The sequence below is a fragment of the Peromyscus leucopus genome, chromosome 23, assembly GCF_004664715.2.
Source record: "Peromyscus leucopus breed LL Stock chromosome 23, UCI_PerLeu_2.1, whole genome shotgun sequence".
Lineage (NCBI taxonomy): Eukaryota > Metazoa > Chordata > Mammalia > Rodentia > Cricetidae > Peromyscus > Peromyscus leucopus.
In genome coordinates this window covers 34564423-34592336 of record NC_051082.1, presented here as the reverse complement: position 1 = coordinate 34592336, position 27914 = coordinate 34564423, and the positions used below count along the sequence as shown (strand labels likewise).

The 27914-nt window shown below is 46.3% G+C and overlaps 1 protein-coding gene across 1 annotated transcript in view; it reads right to left on the bottom strand.

The window, feature by feature from the left end:
• Positions 1-27914, bottom strand: part of Fry (FRY microtubule binding protein) — a 254501-nt gene that overhangs the window by 28453 nt on the left and 198134 nt on the right. Inside the window, 7 exon segments of the mRNA XM_028878084.2 lie at positions 1764-1925; positions 2274-2474; positions 12326-12496; positions 16595-16669; positions 20820-20981; positions 23298-23477; positions 25748-25888. Of these exon segments, the coding sequence (XP_028733917.1) occupies positions 1764-1925; positions 2274-2474; positions 12326-12496; positions 16595-16669; positions 20820-20981; positions 23298-23477; positions 25748-25888 (1092 nt within the window).

Genomic DNA, 27914 nt, shown 5'->3' with positions numbered 1-27914 from the left:
TGAATCTTTGTTTTCTCTAGCATCGTAAGTATATCAAATACCACAGAAATTTTGGTCATGAGAAAACAGATATGTCTTTAGAAATAAGATCTAATGTTTTCTTGCTAGAATTAGATTTTTCTTAAGAGAAATCAATTAGTCAATCTATCTACCTACATATTTACTAGCATTTATAAGAAAAATGGAAAGAATGTACTCATGCCTAGAAATAACATGTGCATATATTTTATGATGTTTTCCCAAAAAATTTAACTTAAAGTGTTTTAACCTTAGGATTCTAGCATTTTTGACTGTAGAACAAGATTTTTAGGGGAGTGGGAGGTTATTTTTTTGACCAAAAAAAGGGGGGGGGGATTTCTATCTTCCAGAATCCTAATTATAGTCCTTATTCTCCCCCCCTTTTTTTTTTAAAGATTTATTTATTTATTATGTACACAGAAGAGGGCGCCAGATCTCATTACAGATGGTTGTGAGCCACCATGTGGGTGCTGGGAATTGAACTCAGGACCTCTGGAATAGCAGTCGGTGCTCTTAACCTCTGAGCCATCTCTCCAGCCCCCTCTCCCCCTCTTTTAAAAATTTTTTCGAGACAGGGTTTCTCTGTGTAGCTTTGTGCCTTTCCTGGATCTCACTCTGTAGACCAGGCTGTCCTCGAACTCACAGAGATCCGCCTGCCTCTGCCTCCTGGGTCCTGGGATTAAAGGCATGCGCCACCACCTGCCCGACTATTCTCCCTTTAAGTTGGGGCAATTTTAGAAATAATTTTTATTTAAGCTCTAATATTTTTAGTTAATTGCACCTAAGTGCTTGCTGTTGGTTTAAAGCATTTGGGAGGTTCTTCATTTCAGATCTGTTTTTAGTGTATTGTACAATTATATAGAAAGTGTTATAGTTTTCCTTTAGAAGTAACACACACACACACACACACACACACACACACACACACACACTGTTTTCTTTTCAAAGTTGCAGAACCATGGCCAAAACGAGGATCAGGAATGACTAATTCTAGCGTAGCTGTGATAGACTATTTTGGTATTTCTAATTATGAAGAATTAAAATTTTATACTAAAGGGCATATGTGGATTATAACATACAAGTGGATGGTTTTATGGACAGGATATTTTCTGTGAAAAAAAATAAAACCTTAAATAAAATATCCATAGACTCTTTTGTTTTAAAGCCAACCTTTTAAGATAAGGAAATTATATGCATTAGGAAACTCTTCTCCTCCGGGAGTCTAGCTGGGAGAAGTTTACGCAAATCTGGCATAATTCTGCGTGATTGACACTAAATATTCCTATCATGTGCCAAAAGGCAAGCATGGAATCAATGAGCAAATTGTATAATTGGTTCCTACACAAAGAAAAATTCCCCTGTGCATGCACCTCCTACACCTCACTTAGCATATTGTTTCACAAAAGCGCCTCTCTCCCAGCCACAGCGATCCCTCCCCACCACTTGGTTTCTCCATCAGTCAGAAGTCAAGTATGTCATTTTATAAAGGCCTTAGGGGAGTCGACTCAAGTCTGTGAGCATAAAAAAAAAAAAAAACCCAAAAAACAAAACAAAACAAAACAAAAACCAAAAAACTTCAGAGCCCTGGGGCGGGTGCCCAAGCCTCAATCATTTCACTAAAATCCGAGGAGGCAAGTCTCCCCGACTTTGGACCTCCCTCCTCTAAGAATTCTTAACTAGGAATCTGTTTCTTTTCCCCACCCATTTAAGGAAACTACAGTAAAAATTTCCCCAAATCTCTTCACCTTTGACCCCTCTGAAATCTGCAGGTTGTTTATATCAGGCGAAGAAGCCCCGAAGCTTGCCATTCTGGTGTTGAAGGAGTGGGGGTCGGCGGGGGTGGCGTCACAGGCGGTGGTGAGCAGCTCGATAGGATTGGCCTCCTCGGAGGGGGAGAGGTTCATGATCTGTTTGGAAAGCAACGGGAAGAAAGCGGAACACGATGTTCCTGTCAGAAGAACACAAAGCATGACTCTGCAGGTGTTGGTCGACAGGTACGGCTCTTCCGAGTTCTACATGTCGTTGTTATTGGACGTGAACTCAGAAGTGGGCCACCACGTAGGAATGTGGCCTCGTGGTACCATCTATCACCTACGGAGAAGGGGTCACTTAGACTCCCCCGGAGAGTTCAGATTTCAACTCAGCAGCCACAGACAGTGTATTTAGCTGGAAACAAAACTCCTGAATTAATTACCAAAAAAAGCAAAACAAAACCCGAGGCTTCCCACTTCTCCAGTGGGAGCGTCCCGACTTACAAGGTCTGAATGTTCCAGGATCTGGCTGGCTGTGAGGTCCTCCTCCTCCGATGACTCATCTGAATCCTCATGGTTCATTTTATTCAGGCTGGGAGTACTTCTCGAGAGCTGGCGCTCCTCCAGGATCTGCATGTCACACTTGTCCAGGCTGTCCAGGGAACGTCTGCGCACTCCCCAGTTGAAGTTGTCCATGCTCTCCCCCTGAAAGCACACCACAGTCGGCTTTTCATGCCCCAGTCCTCTGGCACACATGCACGCACGCACGCCATCACACGGTCAGACCCAGCTCAGAAAAGAGCGTGGTCAGCATCAGCTAACTCTCAGGTCCTCACCTGCTGTGGGGCCCAGACTTCAGTTTACCAACGAGAGGAGACAAAAAAGGCAGACCTTTTCTGTAAATGCGTGTTATCTCATGGGTACAAGTGGTGGCACTCTTCTCTTTGGTATATATATTTATTTATTTTAATTTTAATTTTTATTTTTTGAAACAGGGTCTCATTGTATAGCCTTGGATGGCCTGGAACTCACTCTTGTAGATCAGACTGGCCTCAAACTCACAAGAGATCCCCACCTGTCTCTTTCTCTCTCCCAAGTGCTGAGATTAAAGGCATGCACTACCACACCCAGCAGGTAATGTATATATTTTTAAAAGTTGATTTTGGTAAACCCTAGAAAATTATTGTGTTTTCAAAAATCTGTCTAAAAAAAGGAGACTATTAATATTAAAATAACTTTAAAATTAGTGTACACTCCCTTCTCCCACCAGCCCTGTTTAGTAGAGTTTTCAGAAGGAGAACCGAGTTTGCTCAAAGCACATTCCAGAATTCCTTGGCTATTAAGTAGAAGAGCATTAGGTAAACATCCCAGACTGTCTGCCACAGCAGATTCCACGGATAAAATGCAGTTAAAGGCTTGTGAGAGCCAGACACATTTTGGCGGGCCATGCACTACGCCGAAGCTGCATCCTGGCTTTTGCTTAAGGTTCAGTTTTCAATCATCCCAGGCTGGGAAGTGGTTACATTTCTTGTCTCTGCATCAAAGACTTCCTGCTGGCTAACCCATTCTGACTGAGAGCAGGCCTAGCTGGACATGGGAACGATAAAGCCTGGAGTTCTAACTCAGATCTCCACAAAGCAGCGGCCATTAAACAGGTCTGTCTGGCTCACAGAACTCTGCTTTTTTTTCTGCAGAAATGAATATGGGATTTGGTTTTCTGTCTCATAAAACAGGGCCGAAGGAAGGTATCCAGCCTGATGATGAACAAACTGTCATCTGAGGAGTGGTCATCGGAACCGCGGCCTGACGGTTCCCAGAGAAAAGCAATGCTTCCGAGGAGAGGTCCGCGGGCAGCCGAGAAACCCGAGAGCCACGAGTGAGGGTGTGGTGGGCGGGAGGCTGTGTGACATGTCTCTCTGTACGTCCATGATACAGTCGGGCTTCAGTGTGACAGTCCTCAGTGTGACAGTCCTCAGTGTGACATTCCTCAGTGTGACAGTCCTCAGTGTGACAGTCCTCAGTGTGACAGTCCTGTCCTCAGTGTGACAGTCCTCAGTGTGACAGTCCTGTCCTCAGTGTGACAGTCCTCAGTGTGACAGTCCTCAGTGTGACAGTCCTCAGTGTGACAGTCCTCAGTGTGACAGTCCTCAGTGTGACAGTCCTCAGTGTGACAGTCCTCAGTGTGACAGTCCTGTGACAGTCTCAGTGTGACAGTCCTCAGTGTGACAGTCCTCAGTGTGACGTCCTCAGTGTGACAGTCCTCAGTGTGACAGTCCTCAGTGTGACAGTCCTCAGTGTGACAGTCTCGTGTGACAGTCCTCAGTGTGACAGTCCTCAGTGTGACAGTCCTCAGTGTGACAGACTCAGTGTGACAGTCCTCAGTGTGACAGTCCTCAGTGTGACAGTCCTCAGTGTGACAGTCCTCAGTGTGACAGTCCTGTCCTCAGTGTGACAGTCCTCAGTGTGACAGTCCTCAGTGTGACAGTCCTCAGTGTGACAGTCCTCAGTGTGACAGTCCTCAGTGTGACAGTCCTCAGTGTGACAGTCCTGTCCTCAGTGTGACAGTCCTGTCCTCAGTGTGACAGTCCTCAGTGTGACAGTCCTCAGTGTGACAGTCCTCAGTGTGACAGTCCTCAGTGTGACAGTCCTCAGTGTGACAGTCCTCAGTGTGACTGTCTCAGTGTGACAGTCTCAGTGTGACAGTCTCAGTGTGACAGTCCTCAGTGTGACAGTCCTCAGTGTGACAGTCCTCAGTGTGACAGTCCTCAGTGTGACAGTCCTCAGTGTGACAGTCCTCAGTGTGACAGTCCTCATGTGACTCCTCAGTGACAGTCCTCAGTGTGACAGTCCTCAGTGTGACAGTCCTCAGTGTGACAGTCTCATGTGACAGTCCTCAGTGTGACAGTCCTCAGTGTGAAGTCCTCAGTGTGACAGTCCTCAGTGTGACAGTCCTCAGTGTGACAGTCCTCAGTGTGACAGTCCTCAGTGTGACAGTCCTCAGTGTGACAGTCCTCAGTGTGACAGTCCTCAGTGTGACAGTCCTCAGTGTGACAGTCCTGTCCTCAGTGTGACAGTCCTCAGTGTGACAGTCCTCAGTGTGACAGTCCTCAGTGTGACAGTCCTCAGTGTGACAGTCCTCAGTGTGACAGTCCTCAGTGTGACAGTCCTCAGTGTGACAGTCCTCAGTGTGACAGTCCTCAGTGTGACAGTCCTCAGTGTGACAGTCCTCAGTGTGACAGTCCTCAGTGTGACAGTCCTCATGTGACATCCTCAGTGTGACAGTCCTCAGTGTGACAGTCCTGTCCTCAGTGTGACAGTCCTCAGTGTGACAGTCCTCAGTGTGACAGTCCTCAGTGTGACAGTCCTCAGTGTGACAGTCCTGTCCTCAGTGTGACAGTCCTCAGTGTGACAGTCCTCAGTGTGACAGTTCCTCAGTGTGACAGTCCTCAGTGTGACAGTCCTCAGTGTGACAGTCCTCAGTGTGACAGTCCTCTGTGACAGTCCTCAGTGTGACAGTCTCTCAGTGTGACAGTCCTCAGTGTGACAGTCTGTCTCAGTGTGACAGTCCTCAGTGTGACAGTCCTGTCCTCAGTGTGACAGTCCTCAGTGTGACAGTCCTCAGTGTGACAGTCCTCATGTGACAGTCCTCAGTGTGACAGTCCTCAGTGTGACAGTCCTCAGTGTGACATTGTCCTCAGTGTGACAGTCCTCAGTGTGACAGTCCTCAGTGTGACAGTCCTCAGTGTGACAGTCCTCAGACGTCCTCAGTGTGACAGTCCTGTCTCAGTGTGACAGTCCTCAGTGTGACAGTCCTCAGTGTGACAGTCCTCAGTGTGACAGTCCTCAGTGTGACAGTCCTCAGTGTGACAGTCCTCAGTGTGACAGTCCTCAGTGTGACAGTCCTCAGTGTGACAGTCCTCAGTGTGACAGTCCTCAGTGTGACAGTCCTCAGTGTGACAGTCCTCAGTGTGACAGTCCTCAGTGTGACAGTCCTCAGTGTGACAGTCCTCAGTGTGACAGACCTCAGTGTGACAGTCCTCAGTGTGACAGTCCTCAGTGTGACAGTCCTCAGTGTGACAGTCCTGTCCTCAGTGTGACAGTCCTCAGTGTGACAGTCCTCAGTGTGACAGTCCTCAGTGTGACAGTCCTCAGTGTGACAGTCCTCAGTGTGACAGTCCTCAGTGTGACAGTCCTCAGTGTGACAGTCCTCTCCTGTAACAGGTGTCGACTGAGTTTGTCCTAGGTCTGCTTTGGCTATCTGCGGGGAAAAGCAACAGGAAGACTCCTAAGCACATCACCCCAGATAGAGAAACTGTAACTGTCGTCTGTCCCTGTTATGGTACTTTTAGGATTTATTTATTCATTTATTTATTTATTATTTTCAGACAGGGTTTTTCTATGTAGATCTGGCTGTCCTGGAACTCACTCTGTAGACCAGGGTGGCCTTGAACTCAGAAATCTGCCTGCCTCTGCCTCCCGAGCGCTGGGATTAAAGGTGTGCGCCATCACTGCCTGCTGGGTTTATTTATTTTTATTTTATGTACATGAGTGTTTGCCTGCAGGTGTGAATGTCACCACGTGTGTGCAGTGCCCGCAGAGGCCAGAGGAGGGAATCAGGTCCCTGAAAGTGAAGTTATGATGGCTGTGAACTGCTTGGATGCTCGGGACTGAACCTGGGTCTGTATTCATGCTTCTATACTACATGGGTTGGGCTTCCCTAGTATGAAGTATTCCAAAGTCTCAATTTTTTGAGCACCGTCACGGAGCTCCCGAATAGAAAATTCCATGGTACAGATCACAATCAAGACCCAGGACCCCTAAAAATGACGTATAAAATTATCTTTAGGCTAAATGCAGAGGAAATAAAAGTGAATTTAGCATTTAGACTTAGGTATCATCCTCAAGAAACTGTATATATTATGTGTATGCAAATATTCCAAAATAAATAAGCAAATAAACAAAACTCCTCAAATCCAGAACCCTTCTAGTCCCAGGCGTTCTGGATAAGGAAACTTGACCTGTACCTGTCCCCTGTAGATGGATATGATAATTATCACTAAATAATGTAGTTGTATTCTTCCTGGTGGGAACAGTTAATTCCTTGGCTGAAAGTAGGTACTGTAAGTCAGAATATGAAAAAAAAATGCACTTGGGAGGCAGAGCCAGGAAGATCTCTGTGAGTTCGAGGCCAGCCTGGTCTACAAAGCGAGTTCCAGGACAGGCTGCAAAGCTTCATAGAGAAACCCTGTCTCGAAAAACCAAAACAAACAAAAAAATGTATAAGACCAAAAAGTCTTGAAAGAAAAGAAAAATGTAATTCATGAAGAAAGGAACAAGAATGAAGAAAGGTGAATACAGAGAAGGCAAAGACCCTGGGGAAAATACTTAAACCTAAAACACGCCACCAAATTTCCTGTGCCAAATGGACAGGCGTGTTGGGCAGGGTCTCACAAGCAACAGCTCTGGAGGTCGCCTCCGTGGATCCTAAGCCTGAAGCTTCACAGCGTATCTAAGGTAAGGGGCTGCCACCCTGGGCAGGGATGCTCATGTTGATATGGGGGACCCGCGACCTGGTGACAACCCGAGTCCCCTGTGCGTGAGAACTGGGGGGGCACAGATAACAGCCGTCTTAATAGAGGATGTATCGGCTCCATTCCAGGCAAAGGTGTTGAAATGCTCTCCCTGGTAGTAGCTGAGGGGCTGAGATGGAGCAACCCTTACCTACTCTAGCGCCAGGGAAGGTCCATGGTGGAAAGGCTATGGGTGTAGCTAAGAGGTGGAGCACAAGCTTAGCACTGTTAACAGTTCCTGGGGTGGATTTCTAGCACACACCACAAAATTCTACTGTGGGTGAAGGTCAGCCCAGATTCATTATTTTAATTTATTTTAATTTTATGTGTTTAAATGTTTTGTCTACATATGTGCCTGTGTGCCATGTGTGTGCCGTTCTGGCAGAGGCAAGAAGAGGGTGTAAGATCCCCTGGAACTGGAGTTACAGATGGTTGTGAACCGCCAAGTAGGTGTGCTGGGAACAGAACTTGGGGCCTCTGCAAGAGCAGCCAGTGTTCTTAACCACTAAGCTATCTTTCCAGCCCTGAGCCCAGCTTTCTCAGCATGGCACAAAATACACTCAGTGAGGGCCACCCATCCTGTCCCTCTACCAGATGTCCAATTCTACCCTATGTCACAGACAAAGCTAAAAGCCAAAACCCTGTTAATCTATGATGTCAGATTATGTACGTTAAAAACACAGAGGGCGGCTAACTGTTTCAGATGGACCATTTGTACATACAGTTATCCAACTTAAACGTAACACCCAGAGTTTGTATTGAGGTAGCAGAATATTCACAAATACCCCAGAAATGTAAAAAAAAAGATATTCTTGAAATTATTTCAAGTAAAACCCTGTTAAAATTATTGTTGTTGTTATTATTGGAGTGCTGGGAACTGAAGCAGGTCTCTGTGCATGCTAAGAAAACGCTCTGCCATTGAGTGAGTCCGACCGAGAGCGGCAGAGTCATGGGTCAGCCTGCTTAAGACGCTGTCGATTTAGGTCAGGGGTCAGGGCATGATCATCACCAGCCCCGCCTCTTTCTTGAAGGACACTGGTTTGGATGAAAATTTATCTATTGCCAGACAGAGATGGCTAGCCTTGGAATCTTAGAAAAGGAAGTGGGTTTTTGTTTGTTTGTTTTGTTTTTCTGGTAGTGCTGGGGATGGAACCCAGGCCTCATTCATGCTAAGCAGGCAATCTACCACTTAGGTCCATCCTTAGCCTGATCTCACTTTCTACAGAATGACAACACTCATCCAGTGTGTGACTGTCTCATCAGGAACAGAAGGGGGCCTGCCTAGCCGTAGATCCAAGACTTGTCTCCTCTCAAGAGATACAACCATGCCACCTCCAGAACTAAGGATAATAAAGCATTTTCAGATCTTAGAGTATATTTCCATACTAGAGCAGCCAAGGGGAGCAAAACAAAAGAAAAAAAAACCTATCACACACACCTACACACAAGTTGGCATACGTGTGCTGGAGGGGATGCGGGGGGGGGGGGGGGGGGGGGGAGGAGGAGGGGAGGGGAGGGGGAAGCGCACGTTGTTATGTAACTACGCCAGGATACAGCCTGCCAGTGCACCAGAGTTAAGAATAACAGCATCTTACCTGAAGTTCCTGGGGAGCAGTTTGAATGGACAGAAAAACAAACAAAAGGTCTATTTAAAATGATTGTATAAAACACTCCAGCACATTTTAGTTTTCACACAACAACAATAGTGTTCGCAACACATACATTCTTCAGTAGACACAACTTTAAAAAAAAAATGGAGGACAGCATGTACAAACTCCAGTGAGAAAGTCAATATTCAGCACTAGAGGTTCCGCACATCTTCCTGGAAGATGACGAGGCTGAAGCGACATCGTGAGCCCCACTTTCAGAAACAGCCCCCCTACTTTAACACCTGTTTATTTAGAAATTGGCTAAACGTCATGGGAGAGAGAAGAGGGGGAGAAGGTGACGCCAGCTGACCCTCCTCACTAAAAGCGTTTGCGGTTATGGTCTGTCCACCTCGGATGTGAAATTAGTAGCGCAGAGAGAGCTAGATGCAACCACAACAAAACACAACTTGGGCTTTTGCTTGTGGTTTCTTCTTGTTTTGGCAACCCTGTTTTGATGAAGAAGCCAGACTTTGCTTACGTTACCCTTATGATCACTAGCTGTTTACCACTGGTGGGGATGTCCGGCCGACTGGTGCAGAGAGCACCAGCTGTGTGCCCGGCACCGCCCCACACTCCTGTACCCGTCTTCTGACTCCTCAAGCTGGCCCCACAGGCAGGTTTCCTTATACCCAGGAGACCAACGGGCAGGCCTACCATTCAAGATGATGCTCGGATGCTTCCATGGTACTGTGCTGTCCACATCACATTTTATCTTAATTTTAGTTCGGAAAACTGCAGAACATTCTCAGGGGTTTATCTCTTTATTTTGGAGACTGGGGTTCCCTGTGCTGACCAAGCTGACTTTGAACTCTTGGGCTCAGGAGTACCTTCAAGTTCCTGGAACTACAGATGTGCACCACTTTGTTTGGATATGTTTTTCTTATTCTCTGAAGCTCCTTACACGAATACTAATCTTTAAAAATACCTATTTCATTGTATGTGTATGGAGTGTTTTGCCTGCATGTACGTATGTGCAGTGCCTGCATAGGCCAGAAGAGGGCGCAGGATTCCCCCTGGGATTGGTGTTACAGATGGCTGTGGGCTGCCGGGTAGGTGATGGGAACTGAGCCTGAGTCCTCTAGAAGAGCAGCCCGTACTATTAACTGCCGAGCCCTCTCTACACGCCCTAACATCTCCATCTTAGATGACAAAATAACAGATGTGATTTCCGTTGTCAGTTGCTGTTGGCTGGGACAACAGAGACAGTGACAGACGAGGTCTGGTATTCATTATTTACAGTTCTCGGAAAACATTAGGTTTTTGGGTTTGTCTTTCTCAGGGCTGGGATGGAACCCAGGGAGTCAAGCCTATCAGACTGTTAGGCAAGTGTTCTGCCACTGAGCTAGCAGTTCTGGAACTATGTTTTGATTCCCCTGCCCTGCAGGGCACTCTGTGGTGTACCATTGTCCTAGACCGAGACAGGAAAAGGGCGGCTCTCTTGATGTCAGTGTTTCCCCTCCCTAGTTTAACTTCCGGCATTCAGAGGGTGCCGGGCTTGAACCCTAGCCTAAGAACAACTTTCAGTCAGCAGCTGGCTGGAGGAGCCCTTGGCCTCGGCTGACCACTCAGCTCTGGCTCAGACATTTCAAAAGAACTCAAGACTGAATTGCTTTGTGTTATCATTTGGAAACAATCTTCATTGCATTTAGTGAATTCCTTCTTGGTCACTAATTATGGTTAGCCGGATCCCCGGCAATCCTCTTAATTGGTCTAAGAACAGCTTAAGATGAAAATTAAGCATTCAATCGAAGCTTGCATTGCAGTCAGTTCCTCTCCCCCCGGCCCCCCAGCTGAGAACCGAACCCAGGGCCTTACGCTTGCCCCAACCCCAGTTCCTCTTTCTTTTTCTCTTCTTTCTTTCTTTCTTTCTTTCTTTCTTTCTTTCTTTCTTTCTTTCTTTCTTTCTTTCTTTCTTTTCTTTTTTTTTTTTTTTTTTTTTTTTTGAGACAGGGTTTCTCTGTGTAGCCCTGGCTGTCCTGGAACTCACTCTATAGACCAGGCTGGCCTCGAACTCACAGGGATCTGCCTGCCTCTGCTTTCCCAGTGCTGAGATTGAAGGTGTGCACCACAATACCCAGCAGTACTTTATTTTTACTGTTTTTTTTTTTTCCCTTTCTTTCTTTTGGTGGAGTCAGTGGTGGAGAAACAGCCCAGGGCCCCGAGCATAGTAGACAGCATACTCTAGCAACAGTGCCAGCCTCAGCCAGTGCTTTCGGGTCTGGGTTTGCTCAGTGTGTTGGCTAGGGAAATGATGATTATTCCATGTACCTGCATCTCTCCTGCTGGGACAGACATCCAGACACATGTGGCCCTGGAAGTCAACAGAAGACTGCACTTTGGCCCTAACTAGACATAAGTGGGTTTACCAGTAGTCCCATTCTTTCAGGAAGCCACCCAGACTCCTGTTTTCCCTTAAGACTACAGTTAAGAGGCAGCCATCTGCTGTAGGCGATAGTAAACTTTGACTTGGGGCCTCTCCTTTTAACTGTAAGAGCGGAAGAAAGCCCGTTGGAATGGAAAGTACATTTCATTAACTAGGAACGGACCCGTGCAGCTTTAGGAGACACAATCTCACTCAAGCGGTGGAGTTTTCATTCCCTGGAGGCAAAACACTGCCTCTCCCAGGGAACATGCCCTGAGCTGTACAAATGAAGGTGATTCTCTTCCTCCTCCCAGACCTCAGATAGCAGAAAAGCATCTCATTACCATGTTTGCCGTTCCAAGCAAACAGATCTGTACATGCCTGCCAGGACTTGAATTCAGCTGCTCCAGAGGTCTGGAATGTTGACCACCAACTAACCCAAGGCAGGGCAAAGACGGCAGATCTCTGCCTCTGTCTCATGCTTTATATTTTATTCCAGGCTCTAATGCTTTTATCAAACACAGCACAAGAATGCAGGAGCCCTCAGGCTCCCATCCCATGGGGTGGCCAGCGAGCTTTGAAGCACCTTGATCATAGCAACTTTACATTTGGAATGAAATGTTTAGCATATTTTGTCCAGGTCCCAGTGAACAGGCCTAGAAATGATGCATTCCTGCGATTAATAAGATAAAAATCCCCTCGGACTACACACACAGCCTGTGTAGTTATTACAACTCAGATTTTTCCCGCTTACGACTAAGCTGGCTCTTGCTGCGAGCCCAGACAGGAAGGGTGGGGTGACTTCTGCAAAAGTGAAGCGGCCGTGCTTTGGAGAAGTTGATTCAAAACGGAGTTTACAGTTTCCCAACTAGAGCCCTTGCTATAGAGAGTGGCAAGGCAAAGGAGGGAAAGCAACACTGGTTTGTTAGCCTGGGACAAGCCGAGAGGGTGACTGCGACAGAGAATACACCGTACCTCCCCGTCCTCCAGTTCCACGTCCAGGAAATCGAAGTCCCTGAAGACTCGGAACTGCTGCTCACTGTTGGTGTCGTCCATGTTCTCCTGCTCCCGGGCTCCGTCCTCAGATGACACCAGGCTCGTCTGATGCTCTGGCAGATCCAGGTCCCCACACGAGGAAAAAATCACCTAGGAACCAAAGGAGCCCTCTTTTGAGAAACTCACCTCCCTTCAGTTGTTTGTACGAGTGATGGCCATTGGCTCCCTGGAGGACTGTGTCTCCAGTACACACCTAATTCCTTAAGTGGGTATTTTTAGAATGTTCTTCTATTATTTATGTTGGACAGGTGCCTTCGGATTAAACTCGCTGCAGACACTCAAGTGCTTACACTACAAAAGCATTCTAGAGTTGAATGGCTATCTCAGTGCGGATGGTGAGATACTGTGTGTGTGTGTTTGTGTGTGTGTGTGTGTGTGTGTGTGTGTGTATAACAACTAAGCATGTGTTCACAGCCAAACTGGAGCAACTAAAATTTTCCACTCTTGCTGAGCTGAGGTTAGAAATTATGTACCTTCACACGTCAAATGGACATAAATAATATTTTACGGATGACGTCAAGCTATGTTATTATAAAATGAACCTTGGGAACAAAGGTTTTAACCCTTTGAGAGATAAACCAGAGACTGGGAAGGATTAGCAAAGAGAAGCCAAATTCCTATGTGTAGTTAGACATTCTATTTTTTAATTAGTTAATCAACTTCTTAAGACAGAGTCTCACTGTGTGTCCTGGCTGGCCTGGAACTTTCCATATAGACCAAGGTGTCCTTAAACTCAGAGATCTGCCTGCCTCTGCCTCCAAGTGCTGGAATTAACAGAGAGTATGACTCAGCGGCAGAGCATTTGCCTCATATACAGAGTGTCCGGGTTCAATCCCCAGCAAAACCAGAGGAGAAAGAAAGGAAGAAAGAAAGAAAGAAAGAAAAGAAAAGAAAGAAAGGGAGGGAAAGAAAGAGAGAGAGAAAGAAAGACAGACAAAGTGCTGAGATTAAAGGCGTGCACCACCATGACCAGCTATTGAAACATTTTAATAGATCTTTAAAAAAAATGGTTGGTTCATTCTGTCTTTGTTTTTTTGAGATAAGGTCTCATTATGTCTTTCAGGCTGCCCTAGAACTCTTTATGTAGCCCAGGCTGGCCTCCATTCAGAAGGGTCCTCTCGACTCAGCCTCTGGGTTACTATGTTTACCGGTGTAAATCACCATACCTGACTTAATAGAACTTGGAAGAAATAATAAACAGCAAATGTTTTGCTAGTCACTGTCTGTTGAATACAGATATAAAATCAAATCAAAAGCTTTCTTTTGTGAACTGAGGTATCCAGGGGAAAAAGGGGGGCACAACTGTGTTGAAGATTCTACAAGAATGAATGGTCACCGGGCAGTGGTGGCACACACCTTTGATCCCGCCCTTGGGAGGCAGAGGAAGGCTGATCTCTGTGAATTCAAGGCCAGCCTGGTCTACAGAGTGAGTTCCAGGACAACCAGAGAAACCCTGTCTTGAAAAATCAAAAAGAACCAAAAACCAAAAAACCAGAAAATCAAAAAAAAAACTAAAAAAGAAACAACACCCCCCCCCCCAAAAAAAAAGTGAATGACCAATTAGGACTTCATTATTGTGGAGAATTGGAATACTAATGATCCAGAGCTAAAATAATCTTGGGCTATTTTTAGTACTCTTACTGACCATTCTTTGCTTCCCCTTGAGTCTGACCCAACATCCATTTGATTTAATAAGTAAAACCTGCCGGGTGGTGGTGGTGCACGCCTTTAATCCCAGTACTCGGGAGGCAGAGGCAGGCTGATCTCTGTGAGTTCGAGGCCAGCCTGGGCTACGGAGTGAGTTCCAGGAAAGGCGCAAAGCTACACAGAGAAACCCTGTCTCGAAAAAACAAATCTGAAACGAAACAACAACAACAAAAAAGTAAAACCTTTGAAATACATTCTTCGCAGGCCGCTAGCTTCCACCACTCCCAGCTAAGAAGGTCATCAGATGTCGTCTAGCAGCAAGGGTTCCCCTGCTCGACGTGCCAGGCTTTCTCCACCAGTGCATTTGGTAAACGTCCTGATTTACGAGAGAAGTTCCGTGGTGGTGGAACACGACATTCTGGTCAACCTGAGTCTGTGCTCCCAGGCCACAGTCACTAAAATGTGGCTCGAGGGCTCCAGGATAAAGTAGCTTAATTCTTTTGAGGGGAGAGCTATATTCTGTGCTGACACTTGATATAACCATTATAATAGTCCCCTCTTCCTTTAAAGGGGGCAAGTTATAAGAACAGAAATGTAACAAATACCTTTCCAGGTTAAAAAGAGTGAATGGGGATTGAATGTAGTAATTTTTTTTTCCTCTTGTGTGTAAAAATAATCCCGTGTTTTGGACTGCATAGATAAAACATCTCAGGTCTGAAAAATCCAAAATCTTAAAATGTTTTAAAACTAGCCAGGTAGTGGTGGCACACGCCTTTAATCCCAGCACTTGGGAGGTAGAGGCAGGCTGATCTCTGTGAGTTCGAGGCCAGCCTGGTCTACAAAGAGAGTTCCAGGATAGCTAGGGTTGTTACACAGAGAAGCCCTGTCTGGGGGGGGGGGGGAAAACTCCCTCTGTAGACCAGGCTAGCCTTGAACTCAGAGATCCTCTTGCCTCTGCCTTCTGAGTGCTGAGACTAGAAGCATATACCACCGTGTCTGGCTTAAATCTGAAACTTTTAAAGTGATGAAATGCTCCAAATGTTCAAATTTTGGAGAAGTCTAGATTTTTGAGGGTGGATCACTGGGTTAAGTGTACCCCAAGTCTCCAAAATCTATGATACACTCACATTGGAAGCACCTGGTCCCAAGCATTTCAGATAGGGAGCATGTCACCTGTTTCCCATGAACTGTGTGCAACATGACACACCCTCGTGAACAGGAATCACAAATGAGCGTGCAAGATAAATCAAACAGAGGGCCGTGGAGTCTTCTGCTCAAATCGGGTTTCCCCCACGGACGCACCCTTCCTGGTGAGCGCCGCTTAATGACTGGAACGGACTACAGGCAAACTTTTGTGACCAGGAAATCTGAGGGTGCTCAGTGTGAACTTGGGGAAGAGTGCTGCCCTGAACACCACCACTGGAGCAGAGATAAACGGTCCCATCGTGAAGTCACACGACAAAGGTGACTTAAACAGAAGCCCTGTCTAGCTGGTGCTTTCCCAGTTGACATGTTGGCAGGCTTTCATGGGCTGCTAATATTTTACCTGCCCGTGAGCAGCAGACATAGTCTGGGCCATTAAAACACAGCCTCACAGGGAAATCGGCGCCGATTCTAAATGTCTTGGTTTGCTATTTCTTTTTAAATGAAGACTAGAGATACTGTAATACACAAAAATATACATGGAATCCAGGCCCTGAGGTCTTTAACATTTTTTTTCTAAAAATATGCTCACCATACATAATTTGAATGTTCTGAAATTACTTTCAGAAATTTGCTTCTGTGCGTCAGTCATCTCTTCATCTAAAAGCCTGAAGGCATTTTCTTTTCTACCTATAACACCAGTGAAAGTTTAAATGTCATCATTTTGATAAATACTTGGTTGTTTTTTGGTTTTTCAAGACAGGGTTTCTCTGTGTAGCCTTGACTGTCCTGGAACTCCCTCTGTAGACCAGGCTGGCCTTGAACTCACAAGATCAGCCTGCCTCTGACTCACCAGTGCTGGGGCTAAAGGCATGTACCGCCATTGCCCGGCTTTGATAAGTATTTGTAATGTTTCGTTTTTTTTTTCATTGTGATGTGACTAGCAAGCAGAGTATAACATTTTTAGTAAACTTTGGCCAATACATCCTTATTTTCATGTTATTTTATGCAAGTAAAATGGTGACATCATAATGCAATGAGTGAGCAGTGGGCAAAACTATATTCAAGAGGAATGAGAGGAATGTGCCCATATGTCACGGAGATGCGGCAGACACCATCATGTATGTGGTGGTGTAGTCTGGGCATGTTTACACAAACAGACAGGGTCTGAACATAGCTCTTTTCGAAGGCGAACTGGAGCAAAGGGCAATGAAATCCTTCCTTGTCTCTGCACTAAGATTACAATTCATGGGGCGAGACGGAGAAACACAGGGGCTGAATGTAATGGTGGCTATCGGACTTGTCATTCACAGTAGAGTCTTCAAGGTCAATGTCAGAACAGACCAAAGGCAAAAGCAATACGATACCAAAATAACCATGGCACACAAAAGAACTTACAGATGGGTTTTTGCTTAGTCCAACTTCTTGGCCACACAGAGAAAGGACATGAACCAATTTCTCTTTTGTTCTTTTCTGGAAAACAAAAAACACAGGTAAGGTTTTTATTCTGAGGCCCCATGAGCAAATCTGCCTTAATACTATAAGTCCTAGCTACAAAAAGTCGATGGTAATGCTTAAAATGTAGCCCCAGATAGTTGAGATATAAAACACACAGGCTTGGCACATCAAGAATGTAAAATAACTTGTTGATAATTGTAAAATAACAATAGCGTATTCAAATACTATTTTACATATGCTGAGTTAACTGTCCTCATTAGAGTTACTAATTTTGTGATGAAGTGCCATGACCAAAGCAGCCTGGGGAGGAAAGGATTTATTCAGCTTACACTTCCACATCACTGTTCATCACTGAGGGAAGTCAGGGCAGGAACTCACACAGGGCAGGAACCTGGAAGCAGGAGCTGATGCAGAGGCCATGGGGTGTGTGTGCTGCTTATTGGCTTGCTTCCTGTGGATTCCTCAGCCTGCTTTCTTATAGAACCCAGGACCACCAGCCTAGTGGTGTTCCTACCCACAATGTGCTGGGTCCTCCCCCACCCATCACTAATTAAGAAAACGTCCTAGAGGTTTGCCTGCAGCCCGATCTTTTGGAGGCGTTTTCTCAATCAGGTCCCTTCCTCTCTGATGACTCTAGTGTGTGTCGAGTTGACATCAAACTATCCAGCACAGTTACACAGACTGTTATTAGGTTTGGCTAGATGGCCCAACTGGAAAGATGCGTGCCGTCAAACCCGGCTATATGAGCAGTGGGATCCCCTGAACCCACACGGCGGAAAGAGAGAACTGAAGCTACAAGCTGCCCCATCACCTCCACAAACATGGTGTGGTTGGCATGTGCCGTGGCATGTTCCCAACCCCTCAAATAAATACATAAAGTTAAAAGTGGAAAATTAGTTTTTTTTTAGGTACTAAGGAGTAAGTCTGGGGCTGCAATGCATGCTAGGCAAATGTTCTTAACACAGAGATGCATCCCTAGGCCTCTTTTTATTTATTTATTTTTAAATCAAAACAACTTTTATTTTGTGTGCATGGGTGTTTTGCCTGCATGGATGTCTGTGCACCACATGTGTGCTGTACCTATGGAGGCCAGAAAAGGGCTTCAGATCCCCTGGAACTGGAGTTACTGATGACTGTGAGCTGGCATGTGAGTGCCAGGTCCTCTACAGGACACAGTACTCTTAACTGCTGAGCCATCTCTCCAGCCCTATGTTATTTATTTTAAAGTGACTGTTAACTAAAACAAGGCTCTCTCCATGTTTGAACTGTACAGGGCTGCCCTGTTACCCAGGGTGGGTATGGGCCTCTATGAGAATCAGGTCCTAGGCCCTTCAGTGGCCATCTGTGGGCTCCCTGGATATCTCTTCTTGTACGTTACAACTTTTAGTTCCACAGAGGCTTGGCTTTTCTTCCATCAGAAAGAGATGTATTTTGTTACAGAACAAGCCTTTTCTGGCTTAACAGTGAGAATATTTTTACTGTTAGTTATTCATAAGCCATGGCAAAGTTAGAATTAAGTTAGATTTAAATCCCTTTGTTTTTCTTCATGAACCTCCATTTGCAGCCTCTTATGTATGACAAGACTCTTCTAGAACCAACTGCATTTCCCAATAAGGTAATGAGGGTTTCAGAACGAAAAGAAATACGGTGACTGTGACCTAGAGATGTTGACATAGTTAAGATCCAGCCATAAAATAATCCTGCAAATCCTCCTTTATCTGATTTTGGTTTGTTAGATGGAAACTTCTAGAAGCTGCTATTTATGTTAAGATCTTCTTCCTCCTCCTTTTTTTGAGAGTCTCTGTATGTAGCCCTAGATGTCCTGGAGGTACATGGACCAGGCTGACCACGAACTCACAGAGATCCACCTGCCTCTGCCTCCCCTCTGCTGGGATTCAAGGTGTGTGCCATCACATCCAGTTAAGATTTCCTTTCTTTATGGAACTTGGTTCACTGTATCTTTCACCCCAAGTGATAGAATTACTCAATGTGGAATCACTTCACAGCCAGACGGGAGGGCTTTGCTGCTGAATGGCAGATCTCAGTATCTCCCTAGCCATAGTTTCATTCTCCAGCTCTGAGGTAAAACCAGTGAAGCAACAAGGCCCAGGACAGACCCCTCCTCATCTCTTTCCCAACCACGACTGCAGCCACCAGCCACGGCCGTGTCTCACCAGGCTCTGGGCTGGCCTTCCAGTCCTGGAGATGACGGTGAGCCGTGAGGTGTGCAGACAGAGTATTGGGCTTCTGAGAATCCAGGCTTTCTTTCTATCCTGGGAAGGTCTCCTCTTGGCCACCTTCAAACACTGTGCAAGAGACCCTTCTCCTGGGCTGGAGAGGTGGCTCAGTGGTTAAGAGCACTTGTTGCTCTTACAGAGGACCTGGGTTCAGTTCCCATAAGTCTAATTCCAGGGAATCTGGCATCCTCTTCTGGCATCCACAGGTGCTGCGTGCACATGGTACGTACACACACACATACACACACACATACACACACACACACACACATACACACACACACACACACACACACAAAACACTTATACACATGGAATAAACATAAACCAATCTAACAAAAAGCTCCTTTTCCAGAACTACTGTGGATGTCAGAAGAGGGTGAGTAGTCTCCAACCTGAAATCATCAGAACCCGAAGCCATGAAAATCTGGAGCCACTAGAATTTGCTGTTGCTTCCTATGGAGCTAACAGGCGGCCGAGACCTTGGGAAGGGAAGGTGGGGCGGTAAGGAGTTGTGGGATAACCTCTGCAGGCTGTGAATGTGTTTTATTACCATTGGTCAATAAAGAAGCTGCTTCGGCCTGTAGCAAGGCAGGATGGAGCCAGGTGGGAAATCCAAGCAGAGATACTGGGAGAAGAAGGGCAGAGTCGGGAGAGATGCCAGCAAGCTGCCGGAGCAACAAGGTGTACCAAAGAACAGGTCATGCCGCAAAGCCACGTGGCAAAATATAGATGAATAGAAATGGGTTAATTCAAGTTATAAGAGCGAGTTAGTAATAAGCCTGAGCAATAGGCCAAACAGTTTGTAATTACTATGAAGCCTCTGAGAGATCATTTTAGAAGCAGCTGCGGGACTGAGTGGTACAGAAAAGCCTCCGTTTACAAAGGAGAGAGAGAGAGAGAGTCTAACGCTCTGAATCCTAACATCTGGGGTGCGGACGTTAACAGCTGGGGTGCAGCTGGGCTTAGAGCCAAGATGGATGCTGCTGTCATTTTGATCTTTAGTTTTTTATCAAAAGCCCAGGCGCTAAAGGCTCAGTCACCAGCCGGCAGTGTTACTGGGGGACAGTGGGCCCTTTAGGAGGTGGAGCCTAGTGGGAGGAAGTTACGTCACTGGGGGCGGGGTGAGCTCTCGAAGGGGCCAGCGGGAGTCCCGCCCCTTCCTGTCGTTCTCTTTGCCTCCTGGCTGTCATGGATGAACAAGCCTCCTCCGTCACGGTGAACCCTGCCGTCACGGGCCCAGCGGCAGGGCCGAGTGGCCATGAACTGCAGCCTCATGGGCCAACGCGAGTCGTTATCAGCCTGCAGGTATTTTGACTCATTTACACAGGACTCACTAACACGGATGGCTTAACAAATCCCTTTTCCGCTTAAGGTAACTTTCCAGGGTGCGCCTGGCACATGTCACGAAAACACTGGAGAAAAATGCAGGTTGTTTGCCTGACGGCCGTGTGGCATCAGCACTGTGATGGTTGGCATCCAGTCCTAGGCTCTGATCACTAACCACAGAGAATTCTGGCAGTTCCTCCCGCCCTGTTCTGTTTCGTCTACCGATGTCAACTCGGCTTCAAGCTTATGCTCTGAGGGGAACCTCCAGAAGGCCCTTTGAGTGTGTGGCCCCAGCCACTCTTTATTGGACATGATATTTGGAGGACTCATTTGGACATGGGTCAGGACTGCCTTACACAAATTCGAAGAAGCTGCCACATGAAAGGAAGCTCGGATTTGTTTCCCAAGCCACAGGAGACATAGAAGCAATGATTGAAGAGGCAAGAGTCAGACAACTGAACACTAACAGGCTGTTCCCAATAAAGGGATTGCCCTTTCAATGCTGAGAGACCCCATGGCTGGAGGCGCCAGGGTCTACATGGCAACGTTACTGGGGGGGTGGTGAATGGCAGAGTTTAGTTTCACAGAGGGACCTATACCTGAGAATACTGGGGCCTTTTCCAGCTCACAGGAACAAGGACATTGGAATTAGAGCCTGAGGAGGTGGACGACGCACTCCGGGTGACGGCCATTGCCCTCGGCTTCCCATCCCGTCCAGAGGAGTTCTGTAGTTCGTCATATCGTCTCCCGATGATCGGCGTCTGGAGAAAGGACAGTGCAGGGCCACCATTATTCCACCCTGACACTTCTACGGTCTATGGAACTGTTCAGCCCAGAAGAAATGAAAAACTGATCACGCACGTGGTTAGAACCAGAACCAGATGAGACAGAGAGACTCGGTGTCGTGTGCAGACTCTTTTTCCTGGTCGATGTATGTTCTGAGCCATTTGCACACTGAATACCCCCCACCCTGGTTGTCAGCAGGGAACCAATGCCATGGCTTCTTCATTAGACTTTAGATCAGCGGCTCTCAATCAGAGCGTCGTGACCCCCTCACCAAACCTCTGTCTCCAAAACTACTTACATTATGATTCATAACAGTAGCAAAATTACAGTTATGAAATAATAACGAAGTCAGTGTTACGGCGGGGGTCAGCACAGCATGAGGAACTGTGTTAAAGGGTCGCAGCGTTAGGGAGGTTGAGAACCACTGCTCTAGACCCTAGTGATGGAGACTTGTAAAACGTGAGGCCAGCTGAGTCAGTTTTCAGACGTTTAAGCTTGAAAGAACCACCCCCCCCCCCCGCCGCTCCCCCTGCCTCCTCTCCTCACCGCCCCCCCCCAGCCTCTCTCTCTGTAGCCCTGGCCTCCCTGCCTTGAACTTGCTCTGCAGACCAGGCTGGCTTTGGATTGCAGCCTATTTCCTGTGTGCTGAGAGTATACACTGCTTTCATCATGCCAAACTTGCAATAACTTCTTGTAATAAAAGGCTAAAATTCATTTTCTTCTCTCCAGTCTCTAGCTGTCAATCTTAATGCACTCCCAATTACTGATAGTTTTATCTAAATTATTTCTATCATTTCAGTTGTTCAACTGGATGAGGTCATGGCCAAGGTATTATGCAATACTTTATGACGTTCACTTTCTGAGAATCCTACAGTATGTGGTCAGGCAGGGGGTGCTTTTAAAATTCTGCCTCCAAGGAGGTCTCACAGACACCAACTTGAGGTATTTGAAATGGCAGAAAGTGACCAGAACCTTCTGAACCTAGACTATAGGTCTGGAGCAGTTCTGGGTCCCTGTGAGCTGAGGGATGCAACTAACTGGATAATGCTTTCTCTATTTTTGGATCAAAAGAAACTCAAGTCAAAGGCTTAAAAATGGCCCCCTCTCCAAGAAAAAAGTTGAATATGGCTGTTGAATTACTGTATTTTTTTTTTTTTTCGAGACAGGGTTTCTCTGTGTAGCTTTGCGCCTTTCCTGGAACTTGCTTTGGAGACTAGACTGGCCTCGAACTCACAGAGATCCGCCTGCCTCTGCCTCCCGAGTGCTGGGATTAAAGGCGTGTGCCACCACCGCCCGGCTAATGTATTTTTTTTAAAAAAGATTTATTTATTTGTATTTTATGTGCATTGGTGTTTTGCCTGCATGTATATCTGTGTGAGGGCGTCAGGTCTCCTGGAATTGGAGTTAGACAGTTGGGAGCTGCCATGTGGGTGCTGGGAATTGAGTCCAGGTCCTCTGCAAGAACAGCCAGTGCTCTAACTACTGACCCATCTCTCCAGCCCCCAAAAGTTGTTTTTTTTTTTTTTTGAGACAGAGTTTTTCTGTATAGTCCTGGCTGTCCTGGAACTTGCTTTGTAGCCCAGGCTGGCCTCGAACTCACAGAGATCTGCCTGCCTCTGCCTCCCGAGTGCTGGGATTAAAGGTGCGCCACCACCGCCTGGCCAGAATGAATATCTTAACATCATTTTCATATTAAGTATAGATGCAGATGTCACATCTTGAATATGGAAGAGGTGAAAGTTAATGAAGCAATCAGTTCCTCCCCTCCCTTCTCAACCCTCATTTATTTGTGTGATACACGTCCCTAAGTGTGAGCAAGCACATGCCTGCATCCGGGCAGGTGGAGGCCAGAGCAGGGCGTTGGGTGGGAGGGTGGCCTTCGATCTCTTTCTCCCTCATTTCCTTGAGACTGGAGACTCACCATTCTGTCTAGCATGCCCTGTGAGCTCTCAGTGTCTACCTTTTTGCACCCTGCAGTGGTGGGATTATGGACACACACAGCTATACCAGGCGCTTTTTAACATGGGTGCTGGGGATTTGAACTCTGGTCCTTGTGTCTGGAGAGTGGGCGCTCTTACCCACTGAGTCATCTCCAGCCTGTGGTTTCCATTTTTGATAATTCCCAATTGAGAGCCCTATACTCATGCACTGTTAAAAGAACGGAACCTAATTTAGACTTTAGAGGTCTTCATTTAAAACAAACGTTAAGTCTTCCTCTCTCTAGGCAACCGCTTCCCCCCCCCTGGCCACCATATACTCAGTTCCCGGAAAGAGCCACAGTGGGTCAGGACCTCTGAGATGTCGAAGTGGAAGTCCAGAGTCTTGCCCGGCAGCTCCTTGGAGGCGCTGGTCCACACCCGGTGGAGCTCTATCTTGGAGAGGTCACTGTGTTGGTACGAAGGCAGCACCAGGCTGGCCGATCGAGAAACGACCAGCTTCAGGATATTCAGCGCTTCCCTCCAGTGAATGCTCTGTTGGCGATAAACGTCCAAGGGTTAGATGTCAGTCCGCGTTCTGAGAGCCAGCACTGACTACCAAACCATCTCCTGACCGGTCAGAATCCCCTGACTTAACACACAGTCTGTAGTTAGGAAAAGACTAGCGACCGACTAAGAGCATTTACGAGAGAAGCGAACCGCACTGTGGGGAGACGCAAGTAACCAGATCCGCTGTGGCCATATTCACGTCACAGAGTTAAAGACCGCAGGGCATTGTTTTTGCTAAGGAGCCACCTTAAGCTGTCAAAAGATAAAAGCTTCACGTCCATGTTAGACTATTGATCATTCACAGGCAGATTTCCCCGACCCTCCAGGGTCCTGTCTCCTTGGTCCTACTGTTTCTCTGGGTCTCGCTGCTGCTCATTCTTCACTGGGTGTCCTGATCTCATTCCTCCTCCTATCACATCCTGCTCATCAACTGACGCAGGGATGGGGTGCCCTTCCCACCTCCTCCCTCAGGGATGGGGTGCCCTTCCCACCTCCTCCCTCAGGGATGGGGTGCCCTTCCCACCTCCTCCCGCACCCCTCCCTTCCAATAATCTGGCCCCTGTTTACTTCCCTGGCTCGTAACTCAGTCGGTCTTGCTTAGACCATTTCAATAATTCTTTCAAAAAGATGTATTTATAATTTTGGTGGGTGTACGTGTGTTAGTGTGTTTGTGCATGCTCCTGTATTACTTTATATGTACCGTGTTTGGGAGCCTTTGAAGGCCAGAAAAGGGCACTGGGTTGATTCGCCTGGAAACGGTTACAGGCAGTTGTGAGCTACCGTGTAGGTGATGGGAACTGAAATTTTGGTCCTCTGCAAGATCAGCTAGTACTCTTAACCCCCGAGTCATCTCTCCAGTCCCTAGAGGGAGCCTCTTAATGCCCCAAGGAAACAGGCCATGTGCCATGGGTGCCCTTACCTCCTGTGAGTGCTAACCCATGACTGAGCACACACTGAGTAGACATCTCTCCTGTGAGCTAACCCGTGACCGAACACACACTGAGGACACAATTCTCATTAGCCCTTGAAAAATGAGTGGGAGGAAAAGAAAACCTGGAAATTAAATTTAACATAAAATAATTTCTGGGAAACAGTGTCTAAAATTTACATTCTACACCTTTGTCAATGTGATTAACCAGAGAAAAATCCAGGGTTTGTCCTTGAAATCTGGGATGCACAAGAAGAAAGGATTATGAAGCCAAGGCCTGTGGAGAAGCAGATTCCTCTGCTGTTGAGTGTGGCTGAGGGCTGACCCACAGAGGAACATGGATTCCCTTCTGTCTGTGGTTGCACGTAACGGATTAGCTACCAGGCTCTAGAAATCGCTTTGTTTTCCTGATGTAGTCTCAGGACAGAGCTTTAAGAGGCAGTCAGTCTGTGGGTCTTTGCTGATGTGTTCTGCTGGGCAGGCTGCTGGGCCTGGGAAACAAAGGCAATACCCCGGAGTCCCGGAGCCCCGGAGCCAGGTCTCAGTGAGACCTCCAAGTCTACTATCTTGGCCCTGACCCTTGTTGGTTTGTGTGTGTGTGTGTGTGTGTGTGTGTAAATTTTAATTTTAATTAATTAGTTTATTGGGACAGGGTCTGGGTTGTCTTGGAACTTATTATGTAGATTAGGCTATCCTCTAACTCACAGATATCCACCTGCCTCTGCCTCTGCCTCCTGAGTGTTGGGATTAAGGCGTGCACCACCATGTCTGGGCTGTTTTCATTTTTATTAATATTTTTAGGGACTGCTTGTTATAGAAATATTACAATATTACAGAGACAGAGGCCAGCATAACAAACTTTTATGTTCTTATCATTTATTCACATTTTGTCATTTTTCTTCATTTATCCCTCTAATTTTTTTGGTTGGTTGTTGGGTTAAATTCCAAAGTAAAGATCTGGCCTGGAACTGTGGGTGCACACACCTTCTTTCTTCCTTCTCCATCTTTGAAATAAGACACCGGCACGGGCCCTTCCACCTCTACTTCCCAGCCAGGCATGTGCTTGGAAGACTCAGGCTGGGGACCAATGAGACAGCTACGTCCCTGAAGCAAGGAATGTGTTAAGGTCTCTTTCTGTCTTTCTCCTACAAACGCCACCCAGGGTGTGACCGAGTAGCACGCTTGTCTGTCGGCGACGTGTCGTGGATATAGAGGGATGAATGTGGGGCTGGATGCCAGATGGCCTGACACCCGAGGGCAAGCCCGACAAGCCTCTTCGGTCTCTCCCTGATACCTCTGACGCGAGTGAGTCTGTCCAAACACTCACCTGCACATATTTTTCAATGGTCTTCAGGACTTCCACGTTGAACTGCTTCACAGGAACAATGGAAAGGTCCATGTAACTGAGCAGACTGTAGATGACCTGGAGGAGCGGCTGCTGCATGCTGGGGAGGCCTTTCTCCAGCAACTGCAGGAGGCAAAGCGCAGCCTGTCAGTTCGTCCCTCTGTCCCTCTTCCCCGGAGAAGTACCAGGCTTTCCCACAACCCTACCATTGCAGCATGCTTCCGGGGCAAACAAGACCCTAACTAGTGTTTGTTTGTTTGTTTGTTTGTTTTGGAAGAGGCCTCACTATTTTGCACTGGCTGGCCTCAAACTCACAGACATCCTCCTGTCTCTACCTCTCAAGTGCTGGGATGACAGGCGTGCTCAACCACTCCAGGCTAACAGCCTAATCAATGAATAAAAAGTAGTGAAGGCAATTCAAGGAGCTCCGAAATCATAAGTATAAAATTCAAATAGTGAAAAAAAAAGAAAATAATCCTTGATAGGAAAACTATGGGACACTACCAAAAATACAAATTTAAAGATATAATTTGTTGGTTACCAAATTGGCAAAGGTTAGAAATTGAGAATATTCACTGTTGGTTAATGAGTATTAATTAATGTTGGACATGAATGTTTCATATATCATTAGAGATGTCAGTTGGATAATTTAGTAATGGAGATCGAGGAACCTAAAGAGGTCTACAGCTTTTTTGTGTGTTTTGATTTTTGTTTTTGAGATACTGTTTCACTGTGTAGTCCAGGTTAGACCCAAACTCTCTATAAACAGGTGAGAGCAATGATACACAGGTGAACGCCACCATGTTCATAGCTTTGGAAATGAGAACCATACTTCCAGGAACATACCCCAAACCAGAAATAAACACTTGGATCACGTATAATTTTGTCATGGCTTTTGTTATATGGTTAAAAATATCACACATGAAACAAAAGAAGGATCTAATGAGGGATGATTCAATTGACAGGATGGCTGTTTTTTGTTTTTTGTTTTGTTTTGAGACAGGATCCCACCATCTAACTCTGGGTGGTTGGAACTTGTTATGCAGATCAGGTTGGCCTCAAACTCACATAGATCCACCTGCCTTGGATTCTCAAGTTCTGGGATTAAAGTCGTGTGATACCACACTCACTTTACAATGGCATTTTAAACATGGTAGATAATATTAAGTAGAAGACAGCACACACACAATTATCGATATAACAGATTATGCTAAAACAATATTAAGAGCATTTCTCTACAAATAATATAATTTTTAAAAAAGATTTATTTATTTATTTGTTTGTTTGTTTATTTATTTAATGTGCACTGGTGTTTTGCTCGCATGTATGTCTGTGTGAGGGTGTCAGATCCCCTGGAAGTGGAGTTACAGACAGTTGTGAGCTGCCATGTAGGTGCTGGGAATTGAACCTGGGTCCTCTGGAAGAGCAGTCAGTGCTCTTAACTGCTGAGCCATCTCTCCAGCCCACAAATAATATAATTTTAATACCATTTTTCTAAAACAATCTTCTTCCAAATTTTGTGTTTACACACTGCCTTTATAGCAGAAAAAGAAATTGATATTATCCAAAGGAAAACTAAAATGAGAAACTAAGTATGATGGGCATCATGATAGACGTTCATTGTTCTAGCCAGAGAGATCGCTCAGAGGACAAGAGCAAAGGCTGTCCTTGTAGAGGGCCTGAGTTTAGCTCCAACCCAAGGAGTGGCTAGCAGCCACCTGTAGCTCCAGACTCAAGGGATTTGCTGCCATCTCTTAAAAAAAGTTATTTCCATATTTATTTTTATGTATGGGGTTTGCCTGTGTTTAAGTCTGTATACCACATGCATGCAGTGCCTGCAGAGGCCAGGAAAGAGCGTCGGATCACTTGGAACTGGAGTTAGGTTACGAGCAGCCATCTAGGTGCTGAGAATCAAACTTCGACCCCCTAGAAGAGCATGACTGAGGTGCTGAGCACCCCTGCAGTCTCCATAAAGCTTTAAAAAATTGTGTGTATGAGTGTGCCCATGTTGAATTTATGTGCAGGTGTACAGGCGCCATGGAGGGCGGGCTCAGCAGCTGGAAGCACACATCTAGCCATGTAGTAACTCCTTGGTAAGATCTGAACCCCACCCCTACCCTAACCCCTCCACCTCTCAAGTGCTGGGATT